This window comes from Sparus aurata, chromosome 17 (genome assembly GCF_900880675.1).
Source record: "Sparus aurata chromosome 17, fSpaAur1.1, whole genome shotgun sequence".
NCBI lineage: Eukaryota > Metazoa > Chordata > Actinopteri > Spariformes > Sparidae > Sparus > Sparus aurata.
Window position 1 is genome coordinate 20,303,674 of NC_044203.1, and position 15,021 is coordinate 20,318,694.

Below are 15,021 nucleotides of genomic sequence, written 5' to 3' on the forward strand. Positions count from 1 at the left end.
GATCATGATTTCCTATTGTTAACAGCCTCCAACTTAAGTGGATGTAATGGTAAAAACAAATTATAGATCTATTGAGAAATAAAAAGGGATTTATTGTTGAAAGTTTGGTGTAAATGTGGTTCTGACGGTCCAAGAAATACAACTCACAAAATTTTAAGAGGAAATGTAAAATATTTTAATATGTTTCATTATTTCACAATGAAAAAAGAACAGCACAAGTCATTTTCAACAGAATTGCTTTTGGCAAATGACGTCTAAATCCAGACACAATGTACCATTTATAGTGTCTACAGTAGCCTGGTCCATTCCAAAGAGGTCAACGTCTGGATTGTCGAGGATTATGAGGGATATATCTGTACTGAGATGATGCTGGCCGAGCAAATGAAAATAAACCTTCAGAATAGCACTCGAAGCACAGAAGAATCAAAGACGTAAAGCCCAAATTTAGTCCCAGCACAAACTGAGAAAAGTTTGGAATAAAAAAAAGAAAAGAACATGCTGCAAAACAGGCACAAAGAGCAAATTAAAATGTTAGAATGTCAGTGAGAGACATGAAGAGATCAATACTGGCATCCTGGTGTGTCGTGTTATATAAATATCTGTTGACTACTCTTGTAACATTTTCTTACCAAAACACTTGATCTGATTTAACACAGCCATGCAAATGCAACATATGCAACAACAAGAAGGTCGACAGCAAAACAAAGCCTGACAACACATGCAGGATTTTTTCAGTAATTGCCCTCTGTTATCAGTACAGTAAAAAAAAAAAAAGAAGATAGCAGCCACAGATGGACAGTGAAGTAAAATCACTCAAAGTCACAATGATTCACAAAATACTCAAACATTACAAAATGTACAGTATTTGCAAGAAAACATTCTGAAAAGTGCTTAAACTGTGTGCTTTGCTTTGTTCCAGGTCAAACAACAAACCTCAGTTGATAACAAGCTAAAGCTGTCTTGCATTGAAATCCTGCCCACATTCAAATCCAAACATGTGTCAACATCTGTGATGTAAATAGACAATAAAAAACAGACGCTAATAAAAAGACTTCAGCCTTACTGGGCTATGAACATAGAGGCTCTGATTAATGTGATAAATTCTAGATAATGGCTTTTAACATTGAAATGTGTTGAACCAACATACTGGAGTTAAGACCGGTGTTAAACCGGTCAAATGCACATTAACCATCAATGATATACTGTATCGTAGGATAAATGTTTCTAAATTATAGTTTCTCAGCTACAATGATCATGCAGTCACATCTAGAATCGGCAGTTTTTGTTGATGCCTCTTTCCCCTCACACATTCACACTCTTTCTCTCGCTTTCACATTCACGCAAACCTGTGATCAGTGGTTTAGGAGGAGTTTTTTTTTTTCTTTTTTTCTTTTTTTTTTTACAACTACAGCTCACAGTTAGGTGTGCATCTCTGTAGTCCAAGCCTCTGTGCAATCGTACTAACACTGCATGGACCTGTTCTGTCCCTCCTGTCTCTACTCCCTCTACTGTAGCTTGGGGCTTTCTAGACTTCAATTACACCAGGAAGTGGTTGCATCTTCACCCCCCCCTTTTTTTTTTTTCAACCTGTGATCCTTCACACCAGGCTCCTTGGAGTGAGTTCAGGAGTCGCCCACCAGCCTTTAACTCCAACTCCTACTGGCTGTCCAGGCCGTTGATGGATTTGGTGTTCCCTCTGCGTCTGGTCGTAGGGCTGTCGTCGTCCAGCTCCGTCTCTCCTGGAACATGGGGGTCAAACACTTAGAAGTGAGTTTATAAAAAGATGTGCCTGAACTTTGCACACTGACACTTGGCGTACAACACCATTCCAAACACTAGGGGTCAGCCTTTTACAGGAGTACAGTTGAAGATTAATGTATACTTTTTATATGGTTGATAAGTTACAGTAAAGTCACTGTACCTTTAAATCCTTCTGAGAAGAAGTCAGCAGATTCTGTGTAATTACTGTCTTCACATTCTGAGAGGCTCTGTGGGAGGAGAGGAGGTCAGACACATGACACACATACCATTAACTGGACAGGGAACATATAGCAGCTAACAGACCATGTACAGCATTCATAGTACACTGAGTGACTAGTATCTTAACAGGGACATGTGTATGGAACATATAACATTACAAGCTTCACTGATTAAGAAACAATGGACAAACAAGGAATTTTATAAAGAGTATTAAGCGTAATTCTGTATTGACATGCAGGATCGCAGTAAATAATTTCCAGTGAGAAACATCTGCAAAACCAATCAACTTGTGGTGGACTATGATGCTTCAAATAAGGAGGTTGCTGCAAGGATGCCGCAAATTATAAAATGTGGGTGCTTCACAAACATCTTCAACCCTGCAGCACAGAAGAGCTATACAGTCACCACAGTTTCAAAGTCGTCATCTGAGACTCTCATCAGCAATTCAGTATCAGACCAAATATGAAATATGGTCACAGCCTCCACTTCTGTTCCTGAGTTATGTCGTGGAATAATGGCCAGAAAATTGGGTTTGCAGAACATAATGATGTTAGACATAATTTTATCCTTTTAGACATTTATGTTAAATTTAGTAAAAATTAGCTTATAAAATCTTGAGTTATGGCCAAAAACTAGAGGTTCTGTACGGACACAATGACCTTCTTTGAGTAAAAATGGATGTTTCCGCAATATTTGAAGAAATTCCCTCGAGATGCTCCTGAAATATTGGTTCACGAGGAAGGGACAGATGGACAGAAGACGCCCGCAGAATGAAGTGTGTGTTTCAGTTCTTAGAAGTGGTTTGTAAATGTTACTAACAGGTCAATCTGGTAAGACAGCTGACTTTAACGTAAAAGTGACTCAGGTGACCAACTTGGAACAATCCTGCCATATTTATACGACTAGATGCATGTCCACAGGGGGCTTTTGTTTCATCACTTGTGCTGATGTTTGAAACAAACACATCATAAACTAAATACACTCACTCACTTACTAAAGATCACTAAAACAATTTAGGTTACTGTTTTATTAAATATATGACATACTTTGGAGCAATACATACCTTTCCTCTTGGACCATAATTTTCAGCAAACCACACCATTCCATACAGGCACAGGAATGTAATGAAGGCCTGAAACGGATCAAACATAACAAGTGACTGTTAATAATTTAGGGCATAATCAATAACTTGCAGCACGGAATGTTAAATTTTAAAATGTTTTTTTTTTAGGTTAAAACAGATGAAGATATGTGGGAAATAATGGAATGTCCACAAAGTTCAGCCACGTGTTTTCATGTGTTTCAAAGCACGCTGAGCCTTGTACTAACTGCACAAGACTATCATGATTCATTCTGACATAGAAATGCAGCAGTGCTGTGATCCTGATCTCACCAAACACAGCAGCCAGAGGATCACATAGAGGATCTGCGTTTTTGAGAACAAGTCCTGTCCAAACTTAATACACGCCAAGGCCTCCAGGAAGGCTATCGCCCTGTGAATTAGGAGAGAAAAACCAACACACACAAATGAAACCTCTGACCCACATGGACTACACGTTCACAAAACAAACATGGCTGTGTGTGTCTTTTACCTGACAGCAGTGCCTATTTGCCTAGTGAGGTTTATCATCCCAGTAGATCAGTTAATGTCACCTCTCTTATCTGCTCTCAGTGTTTGTGGCTATCTGGTATGCCCACCACTGGTACACTACATATCGATACATAATGTGTAGTACAACTGATTTAGAGTCATGGCTACAACTTAGGTTTCACTTACCCAAACACCCAGCACTGGGTCCCAACTCTCTTGCACTGTGTGTCTGTAAGGTACGCATAATATTGCCTAAAGTGAAAAGCAAACACAATGCAAATATTAGAAAATTTCACCTGTAGCTCTTCTCACTGAAGACTGTTTGCTAAATTAAAAAAAAAAAGGAAACTGGATAAGCATGTAACAACATTCAGAAAAAAAACGGGAATGACCTGTTCAAGGATTATTTCCCTTCTGATAAATAAATGAGAGATTTAAATAATTGTTCTTACCTCACTGTCGGAGCTGTGATGATACCAATGAACAGGATCCGACACCAGCTGAGAGCATGGCTCGCAGGAAAGATGAAAATATGCTTGAGGAAGAATGTGTTCAACTCTGTTAGCTACGGACAGAGAGGGAAACAGACAGGAGAGGATAATGTTTCATATGTCTAATATAACACAGTGAGTAATGCATATAATACAGAGAAGTAGGGCAGAGACACATTTCTGTTTCTTTGCCTCAGTTCTAAAGCCCATTGGTTTTGAAAGTATGAGGGCAGGAATGTTGGCACCTTTTATACTCAAGTTAAAGGAGCCAAAATGTAATGAACATGCACCAAAACAATAATTGAAATTGAAAATAATTGAACAATAATATAAAAGTATTACTATTTTATGTTCAGTTCCAAATCTTTTGCCAATATTGTCCTGCTGGTGTCTTTGGCTTTGTTTACATTATATTAAACTGCGGTACCGTTAAAATTGACTGTGCAGTATGAGAAGGGAAACAGTTCTTACTATGTTCACCAGTATGGATGTGATGCCCTTCAACAGCCATAAAGCTGCAAGTCAGCATCAAGTCCAGTGTGGTACAGTACAGAGTACAGAGCCAACACAATAAAAACTGTATCAGTGTTGTACTTATCATGAACAATCACAGGACCCTGGAACTGAAACAGCTAAATGGTATTCAGCCATCATTCTCTGTATTATTTACACCTGTGCCTTTCCTACACCGACATGTCAAAAAGCCCACCAGTACTAAGTACCAGGATTAGTAAAATATGCTTTTAGAATCAGATGTTTATAACACACCATTTAACATTTAAGTCACGTTTCACAGATTGGACTGGTTGTTGTTAATGTTATCCTCGAGTGAGAAAATACATGAGAGCCATAGGTATGCCTACATGAGGAACTGATTAATCCAACAGGAAATATACATACAGAACTATTTCTTCCCAGTTTTAATGTGCCCTTTGATGGTATAAGCTGCCCCGCATAAATGGCATTCATACTAAAACTTGTTTAAGACATTCTTGCTAGAAAATTGCCAGACTGTTACGATATTTCCTTCTCTGTCATGAGCTGACTTTTGTCTCACATGATGACTGTTTACTGGCTTTACCATGCACCAGTCTCTGGCTATGTTCATATTCTCATACTAACGTACAATTCATACAAAATATGAACTCAAATTGTGCATATAGTGCATTACAACGGCATGGTATGTGAATTCTATGTTAGGGAGGAATGCTTAGATGTGTATCACAGATTAGTACAACTTTCTGAGTATGTGATGTGAGATTACTGTATTTACTAAACCAGCCAAAATAGAACTGCGTTTGACGTCAGACCAGTATGTTGTGATTGATACAGTCATGTGATAAATTCACATGTGATGTGATGCAGTCACATGATCGTCTCGCTTGAGTATACGTTAGTGTGAATGGTCCTCTGGTAAAGGAGTCATTAATCATTAATGTAGCAGACAGTGTGCAGTTCATACTAAGGATGTCGAGATTGAATAATAGCTAGAAAATTGTTTTTTCTTTGTATGTATTTGAGAAGAGGGTTTACTTGCGGGTAATGAACTGAATGAACGGAACTGATAACCTTACCAACGTTTCTAACCTTCACTGATTTGGTTAGGAAGAGGGCTTACTCGGGACAGATTTATGAAACTGAACTTTGTAACAAGTTGATTTCTTTATTCTTTGTTCTTTATTGTTGAATTACTGGAGGGTATTTTTTGTTGAACTCTGGAATCTTTATTTTTGGTGAATATAATTTGAACTTGCCTAACACTAACCTGCGACCTAACCTGGACAGAGGACAAAGTCAAGTTGTGAAAAACACCACATCATTTTAAAGAATCTATGTTTTGACAGTTGTCAGCGTATACAACCAATGATCTGTTGGTCATTACAAAACCAGATGTGAGTCAAACAATAGCAACTGAAAACTGAAATATTGTGAAAGATGTGGAGATTCGTGCAACCCTAGTAGATACTGAGCAAGTGTGTTTAGGCAGTATGTCAGCATGTAATTTTGAATACAGTCTCTGCTTTTAGTGACCATAAATCTCCCTCACAGCAGACATGATGTCATAGCAGTACACGGACAGGTGCGACAAATAATGACAGCTCTGTTCTATTTACATGTGAGTGAGACTACAAACACATAAGCAGGACTGGCCCACCAGCACAGAGTGTAGCCATCATCAAAGGTTACACCTGTGTTTGACAAGTCAGAAGGTGCGCAGCAAGTAAGGTCTACTGGCAATGAGACTCTTGATAAGTGCTTTATTACAAGCAGGTGCACTTAAAAGGTCAAACACTTCAGTCTGTAGTTGAAACATGTGGACTGTCTGCCATTACTTCCTATTTCAAGTAATACAATCTGGACCATTCTTGATTATATCTAGGTCATTTCCAGATAAATAATGTTGTAATTGTCTTTTTTCCTTCTTTTCGTTTTTAATAATCTAGCAGTTATTGTAAAAAGGTAACTCATTGCTTTGGGTTGAGGTTGGGACACTAACAAAAGATCCTCTTACAATGCAAGTCACACTTGGATTAACAAATTGGCAACAATACTGACGGTTCATTTTGGGGGACACTTTGTCCAAGGCCCTCTCTCTCATCCTCACTGGGAGATAATGAAAGGGAAGCCTGCTGCCGTGTTATTCACTCATTTGGCCGGGAGCCTGTGTTGTTCAACCCAGTGAAGAGCAGCGAAACTGTCACCAAGATGAGCAGGGCTGAGCTGTCCCACATCTCCTCAACTAATTCTTAAAGACTGGTAATTACTTTTTAAAGCCTCAAGAGAGCTGCCTGAATGAGGGAGAGGAAAGGACAATGTTGTTTCATCAGCATTTAAAAATGAGAAAAACAGGACCTTTCATTGCCAGTGGTAAGAAACCTGGCAGCCATAGTTGACTCTTCAGTGGAGAGCATCGGAGCTTACTCAAGTTCTCCCCTCATGTTTTCTCATTCATAAATAGCTGCCAAGTAATCCAGCCTCTCTTTCACTCTTATGGGATTAGCTGTTAATGTGTGGACAGCAGGACGCTCATGAATTATATGGATCCATGTGAGACAGGTTTTCGATTTCAAAAACAGAGGGGGTAATTAGATTAGCCCGGACTTAGCAAGCAGAGCTCATGGGATGATCCCCAACTAGTCAGCACTTAAGGGCACCGTGAGATGGCGAGAGATGATTTTGTCAGTGACCCACCTGCCAAATGATCATGAACAGGTAGACGCCCGTCACTCGCTGCAGGGAGGACTTTGGGTCCAGCCAGCGTACGTAAGTCCAGCTCGCAGGGGTGAACTGTAACACGGCTCGCTTGATCTTCCCTGTGGTGGTGTGGATGTCCCTGGATGGGAAGCACAGGAGAAGGATTACAAAGACTTGCAGATAGATTTACAATAAGTATAATGTTAGTGCAGTGGACAATGCTTGATGAAAGCAACGCCAACGCATCAATCATTCAAGTGCACACCACCTTGATGAAAATGTGAGCTCATATTTCCAAACAACAGTTTATGCATCTTTAGACTGCACCTTGAAGGACTTGAGCGAGTGGAATATCACAGCGTTACAAAAGAGTAGTTGCAAATTGAACCCATAAGTTACGGTTACTTATCTGAATTTAGATGTTTTACTTAAGGAACACTTTTATAATATTGATTAAAGCCATCAATAAAATGTTTAAACCCCTTCAGGCGTAGGTCTGCATGATATGAGGAAAATCTGCGCTTGTGTGACGACATTGTATAGTTTGACAACGATGTGACAAATTCAAGTGCCCATATTAGCCCTTCTTTCACACCCCAGCCACCGTACTAGCTAACCTCACAGTCACCACCAAATTGACGCCAATTCATCTGAGGGTAGTCGACGGTTGGCCGTGGCTCGATCTGACTAGCTGAATAGTTGCATGCCGAGGGTGAATGCATGGCGCATGTTAACACAAAGATTTTTTCCTATTTATCACTGCCACTTTGTTAGATGCATTACAGCTGATTCAGGGTCGATACCATGAAACTGATGCACAAGATTTACAATTTAAAACACCACTTCCATTTTCATAACCTATAGAACCAATCGCATGTTTTTTAACCATAAATTGCAGATAGAAAATGTCTGTGGCACGTCACTGTTGGGTAGATTTAGTTCATCAAAGCAACACAGTACATAAAAAAGCACAGCACAGAAACGTCTGATAGGTTGTACCACCGTGTTTGCCAAGTTAGCAACCAGTTGTCTACCTGGAAGTGACTGTTGCCGTCAGTGTCATAGTGATTTAGTCTATAAATGGCTTGATAAATAGGTATGTTTCTGTTGGTGCTGGATAATTGTAACAGACAGCACAGGCTGTAAGGTCATACTTAATACTGGCCCAGTGGTAGGTCCTCATCTCCAAAAAGCGGCAGACAGTCATGCCGAGCCAGATGCCTCCTCCATTACACAGCAGAATGTCCAGAATCACCTGGTCCCACCAGCACTCAGCAAAGTTAGGCAGCAGATGCATGAAAAACAGCTGTAGGAACAGGAGATTAGGAGGCTTTAGGAGTGTACACCATGTCTCCTCAGACTACGATAACATTTAATAACTGTTACGTAAAATGATTGAAAAAGGCCAAAACCCATCAGTTCTCCACCAGATTAACCACTTACATCACCAGTTTACGTGACCTTAAAATTACAAAAAGAAAGAGACAGGCGGACAGAGGGAAAGTGAAAAGGTTACAGGACACCGAGTGTGTGATATCCTCATCTGCTGTGCGCTCCCTTACCTCAGTAAGCTCCCAGGTAATACTGATGGTCCAGCAGAGGCCATAGCTTCGAATGAGAAGGGCCTTCATACCCCATCCCCAGAAATGGCTGAATGCAAAAATGTCAAAATGGCTCAGGATCCTCTCCCAGGTGATGACATGGCAGTTCACAGCATAGTCCTGCAGAGAGAGCAGCACAGAAAGCCTCATTATAATGATTGATAATCCCCCGCAAGTGAACACAACTGGTGCATGCAAATCAATCTCAAAATTATTTTGTGTAAGACTGGAACACGCCAATCACCATTATGTCCGCCTCTCTTTTGGCATATCGCAGGTTTGGGTCGAGCCAGTACATTAGCTGCTTCACCTGCTGCCAGTTGAGGAAGATGACGAGAACCAGGAACAGGAAGTAGAGGACACTCAGACCTTAACAGCAGAGAAATGTGACATTAAGAATGGAAATCTAAAGTCCAAACTAAATCTGGATTCCCTCTTGGAAACTTTTAGCAATACTCACCAAAAACTATTCGCCATATTGCTGGATGTGGTCTGGTGAACGGACCTACAGCGAGGCACATGAACATACAATGTCAAAGATGATTGTGACTGGTAGTTCACTTTGCATTCACAAACAACAAACTACTATTTATCCAGGAACCCTTAAATCAGACTAAATCATTAGATATAACTGACTTCTTTTGAAGATTAGCCATGGGAAATGAGTGCCATGCAAGTTCTCCTTTTTGTATCAAGCAGCAAAAAAGTTGTGGCAGGAAGGGTTTGAGTTTATTTGCCTTTCTTGACATTGCACATCCTGTGATGTGATCAGTGCACATGTGCACATTGTGCAACCCTTGTATACATGCTGTGATTGTGTTAGCAATCTGGTTTCATATCATCTGTATGTAATCCAACATCAGACCATTAATTACTCAGACTGTTATCTATTGTACATCCCTATTTTTAGAATTATTTATCACATGTACTCATCATATCCCTGGACACTTCTGTTGGTGCTAGATGTTATTTAGGGATTTGAGAAGGAGCTCAGATCCCTGCGGTGAGAACTGATGAACAATATCAAAATGACCCTGGTGATGATTTGGTCATAAGATCTATTTTTCGAGTCATTCCTCTCATAAAGTGGTCCTTCCCTGTTCTAACTAAATGTGTCATGTAAGGTAGTCATTATTATTTGCTGTCCTAACATGTCTGATGTCTGTGAAGCCCCTCCAGCCTAACTAAGGGCTGTGTAACTACACTTGCCTACAACCAAATTATAACTTGAGTAGCTCACCATTAGGAAATGCCAATACACTGATGACAAGGAAGAAGGAGATGACCAGGATGAGCCCCACCCAGAGATTACTGTCAGGATTTCCATCATCTCTGCAGGCAGGGTAAACACAAACACAAACACATCCCAACAAACAGTTAAAACCACCAGTGAGACTGCTAAACATGTTTAACAGACCATTTAATAAGAAGTGTGTACTTTATCATGGGAATGTATGACATGTCTTCAAGTGGCAAACACATCAGGATTTGTATTATATTAGATCTGTCAGGCTAATTGTTGTCTGTAATGATGAAAATCACTTTAAATGCAACATTATGACTCATTTCCTAGCTAAGTACATTGTTGTAGCTAATACCAGCACAGGAAACAGTGTTCATCACTGGACTAACGTCACAAAACACTTCTTTTTATTAGCCGAGGTAAACAAATTAATGACAACTAAAGGTAGCAGCCATCATCTACAAAGTTATTCGGACGCACAGCTCCTTTGTGTGACACAAATCCTGTAAAGAGAAGCTAAACGCTAGCTAACCCTCCCTGTGTACCTGGCTCTGTCACAGCATCACTGCTGCTGTTAGCCGAGCGGCTAACTGCAGCTAGCCCTCGGAGCTAGCGCTAGCTGCGAGCGACTTACCTTGTGAAGGCGAAATACATCAAGCTGAGCACCGTGCATGTCAGCAGCGTTATCGTGTGCGGCTTGTAGAAGAAGTCTATGGTGATATCCTCAACCTGCTGCTCGTTTATCATTCGGAAATGCATTCTGTAATTCACATCATCCTTGCTCAGGGTATGAGATCCGCTGTACACGGACGCCATAGATGGACGCGGTCAGGAGAGCAACGGCAGCAGTGGCAGCAGCATGCAGCGGCTCCTCACGAGAGAGTAGAGACCCAGCTGCAGACAACAGGGACCACCACGACCAGGAAATACTTAAAATAAATATAAATTGTCACATAGCTAGAAAGCGGCGTGGAGTTTGTAAGTTACAGCAGAGCGTAATGAGCATCAGAGGGTTAAAAAAGACACACAAAAAAACAGAAAGGGTAAGACAGCTTTAGAGAAACTGGCCACTTTTGATTGTGATTGGTGTGCATGTTTTGTAGGGAGTGTCCCAAAGCGGAAGAGTTCACATGCCCTCCTTCATCATGTGCCGCTATGATTGTTTTTCAGCGTGACCTCCATGCAGTGCAAGGACTCCACGAGTGAACAGAGGCTGCTGACGTCTTACACACCAAATGAACTCACTGATCTCAAACTGTGACCACTCATGTTCATTTTTGAATACAAAAACCCAAAAACAAAACAAAAACATGACAGCCGACAGAACTTGAACGTGGTGGAACAAAACAGCTATTTGAATGTCAAATGAAAGTGTTTCCTAGAAAACATCCCTCACTGAAAAGTACGTCTACTTGAATTAATTTCGTGTGTGTTTGTCGCCTCCACGTGGCCGCTCCTGGCGTCACACGTCACAAAAACCCCAACACATCCTCGAGCTCACAGCAGGGTGCAAGACGTCACCCTGAAGATCTGCTGTTTATGTTCTTTCTTATGTTTAAGGAGACATTATGAGAAGTTACTTAACATGTTTTTCTCTCCACTTTCAGTAGCATAGAGGTTAAAACAATAATATCCAATGATCAGCAATGATCAGCTTAATTTAATCAGCCGCAGAACAGGTTTGGATTTTCATAATGACCTTAAACTTTGTTTTTGCTCTTGATTATTATGAGTCAAAACAACATTTCATATGTTGTGTGTAGGAAAATATCACAGCAAAATTGTGTTACCCTTTTGTTCCCCAACTGATACCAAAAGCAGATTTACCGTTCGGTGAATATTCGCATATGTTTTGATCTTAAAACCAGCGTGTGTTCGGGGTCCAGAGGAAGAGAAATCAACCATTGATAAACAGAATAATCACTTTTATTTGCTGATTCACAAAGAACAGAATACAAAATAAAAAATATATAAAAAAAAGAAGAAAGACAGAAAATAGCAGTGGTGGCAAGAGTTCTGACAATCTGTAATCAGGTACGAGTACAGTTACATTGCTCAGATATTACTCAATTACAAGAGGAACAACTAGCATTAAAATAATACTAAATCAAAAGTACAAAGTATTCTTCTCAAACACTCCTTGGAGTATTAGGTAGTTTTACTAGTACTATTACTTTTTATCTGTTGATGTTCAACGTTTCACTGTTTTTTTCTGTCAGTTTTTTCACTGGCATGTTTTTGATCGGATAGTCTTATTGGCTACAAAAATACAGATGGAAGGTTTAAATATGAATTCAAATTGTTCTCGGTACAAGTACCCAAAAAAATGACTTGATCAGTAATTTGAGGAGTTACACTACATTTTTTTCCACCCCTGTGAAATAGTGGATCTAAGTATTAAAAAGCCACACGACTTATGGATAAAGATTTGAAAAGCACTAAAAATTAAGTCTTGGATTCAAGAATCTGTCAGCCGTCTCAACTTTTCTACTTCATTCAGGATGAGAACAGTCGGGATAACCATGTTGACGGACAGCTGGGTATCAATAATCCACTAAAGTGAGCCAAAGTGGTGGTCTACAGTATCAAAATGCAGAATAATAGTCAAGCAGCAGAAAATCTCTTACAAATTTGAATAATGTACACTGGCTTAAATAGATACAAGAGTTATTAAAATGTGATCAAAATGTTCTGGAGGTGAGCACTGAATGTTTTCCAGGACTCGAGTGAGGAAACAAACTCACACAATGCAATATAATCAGGCAAACGTATAAAACAGTAATCTTTGTCTAACAAGTGTATCACTCACATGAAAGCTGCTGTTTACGTATTTTCCAACTACTTCTGAAGTGAAATGAAAACAATAGTTATTTTTTACATTCATTGTTGATTTGTATGTAGAGGGATCAATGTTTGACATTGAAACCCCACATTGTCAATAAGTGGTCGGTCGTTGGTTTGTTGAGCTCCATCACGCCTTTTATCTCACTCATCTTTTTTCAGCAGTATGATGGGCTGTAGAACAAAGAAGGAGCAAAATTACTTACAAAGAATCTTCTTTCTCTTCCTGCATTTGTATATGTGAAGAAAACGACGTACCAAAGTGTTGAAACTTTGTCTGCATACAACTTTACTCAACCAGTAGATCAGGAACACGGCCATTAACTTTTCAACAACCAGCAGAGTCAAAATCAGTCCCTTGATTCCTTTATAGAGCTATAATTAAAAAGTTGAGGAAATAGTAGAAGTTAATACACATTTGCGATTTCAGAGAGACACAGAGGTTACTTAATGCAAGATAAATGCTGTTTTCCTTTACCTTGTTCCATGGCGGGGAAAGTGCTAAATCCAATCCACACAAACAGACTGCAGCAAGTGACCAGAAGAAGCCGACGATGTTCAGTGAGAATGACAGCTTTGTCTGGAGGGTTAAAACACAGTAATGATGCAGCCGTTACTGAAAAACACGAGGAACCAAAAGAAAAAACATCTTGTTTAATCACTACACTACTTGTGGTGATTACACCATGTTTTAAATGATCAGATTTACATTATTTACACATTCTACACATGTATTCACATTTCAAGGATAAATGCTTACATTAGCACATCTAAATCTAAATACTATATCTACTGTACAGAATAATAATACCCAGCTTATGACAGTGTTCTGTACCGTAAGAAAAGAATCAAGAACAGATTTTTATCTTACCACATGCATGTTGGGAGAATGTCCAGCTGCGTAGGACAGCATACCAGAGACCACAAACTAAGATGATGATAAAACATAGATGGTATAATACTAATGCAATGCTGAATATTGCAGAAAATTAAAGAATACAAGATAAGATGATAGGATAAAAATTAGACAAATAAGGTAAATAACAATGGAAATGTTTTCTAATTTCTAAAGCTATTCCCCTTAGTTATACAGGTTTTTCCCAGAATCTTCATTGAATAACACTTTTCTTTTTGCGTCTGTATTTACCACAACACTGGGTAGAGAGTAGATATAAGTGAGCAACCGTGGGTAGTGTTCAGGATTATAAATCAGACCGAGGGTGACAATGAACACACCAGCGATGGCTTGGGCCGCCTAATGAGAAAAGGGAAAGATACCTCATTAAAGTGCTGCATCTGTATCTGAGTTAATGCAAAAAATACAAGCTCATGATCATGACTCCACCTGTGTAAGAAACAATTCAACTTACCCCGAGAGGTTTAGGTTTCCCACTGAGTGCAAAGACCTTGTGGGAATCTTTGTACACACACCGAAATTTATCCGGCATCAGTTGACCCTCCCGAGCGTCGTTCAGACTCCCAATGGGAATGGTGATGATCATTGATTCATCACACACAAATGTCTTCTTCATTCTCCTGTGAACAAAAACAAAGGTAAAGGATGTTAAAGCAGGTTACATCTGATCTGTCGTTGGGGTCTTCATTGATTACCTTCCTCACTTCTTGTATCTGGATTCAGATCTGAATTTCTCTCTTCTCTCTTCTCTGTAAAATGAGTTTGATGAGGAAATGACCCAGCAAGCCAACTGTCTTTTTCTCTATCTCCACACCCTTCTCTCAATCTGACGCACACGCACACGCACACACACACACACATACACACACACACACCATAACATGTCACTTATGGCAAAGAGGCACAAACACACACACACACAGTGAAGGCTGAACATGATGATATCTCAAAAACCACTGGTAGAGTGAGGAAGTCAAGGCGTGACGTGACCTGATCTTTCAAGTATTTGCAGGGAAGTGAAGTGAGTGAGGTAGCCTTTGCGTTTCAGACAGATACTGGAGGTGAAATAGTTCCAGCCCAAGACAAATGTGTTAAGAATCCCAATTTAAGATCCTTATGTATACTATAAAGCGGTGTTGTACATACTTGCAATGATGAATGTG

At 39.8% G+C, this 15,021-nt stretch overlaps 1 protein-coding gene across 1 annotated transcript; it reads right to left on the reverse strand.

Annotated features, from left to right (window-relative positions):
• Positions 1-151: 151 nt before the first annotated feature.
• On the reverse strand, positions 152-11,218 carry ptdss1a (phosphatidylserine synthase 1a). The gene is made up of 13 exons (XM_030394522.1): positions 10,736-11,218; positions 10,099-10,190; positions 9,319-9,363; positions 9,103-9,227; positions 8,820-8,978; positions 8,412-8,563; positions 7,255-7,396; positions 4,024-4,136; positions 3,758-3,823; positions 3,374-3,473; positions 3,044-3,112; positions 1,922-1,988; positions 152-1,739 (listed from the first exon to the last, which is right to left on the reverse strand). The coding sequence occupies exons 1-13, from the start codon at positions 10,915-10,917 to the stop codon at positions 1,657-1,659; spliced, it is 1,395 nt and encodes a 464-aa protein (XP_030250382.1). The 5' UTR covers positions 10,918-11,218; the 3' UTR covers positions 152-1,656.
• Between the last annotated feature and the right edge of the window lie 3,803 nt (positions 11,219-15,021).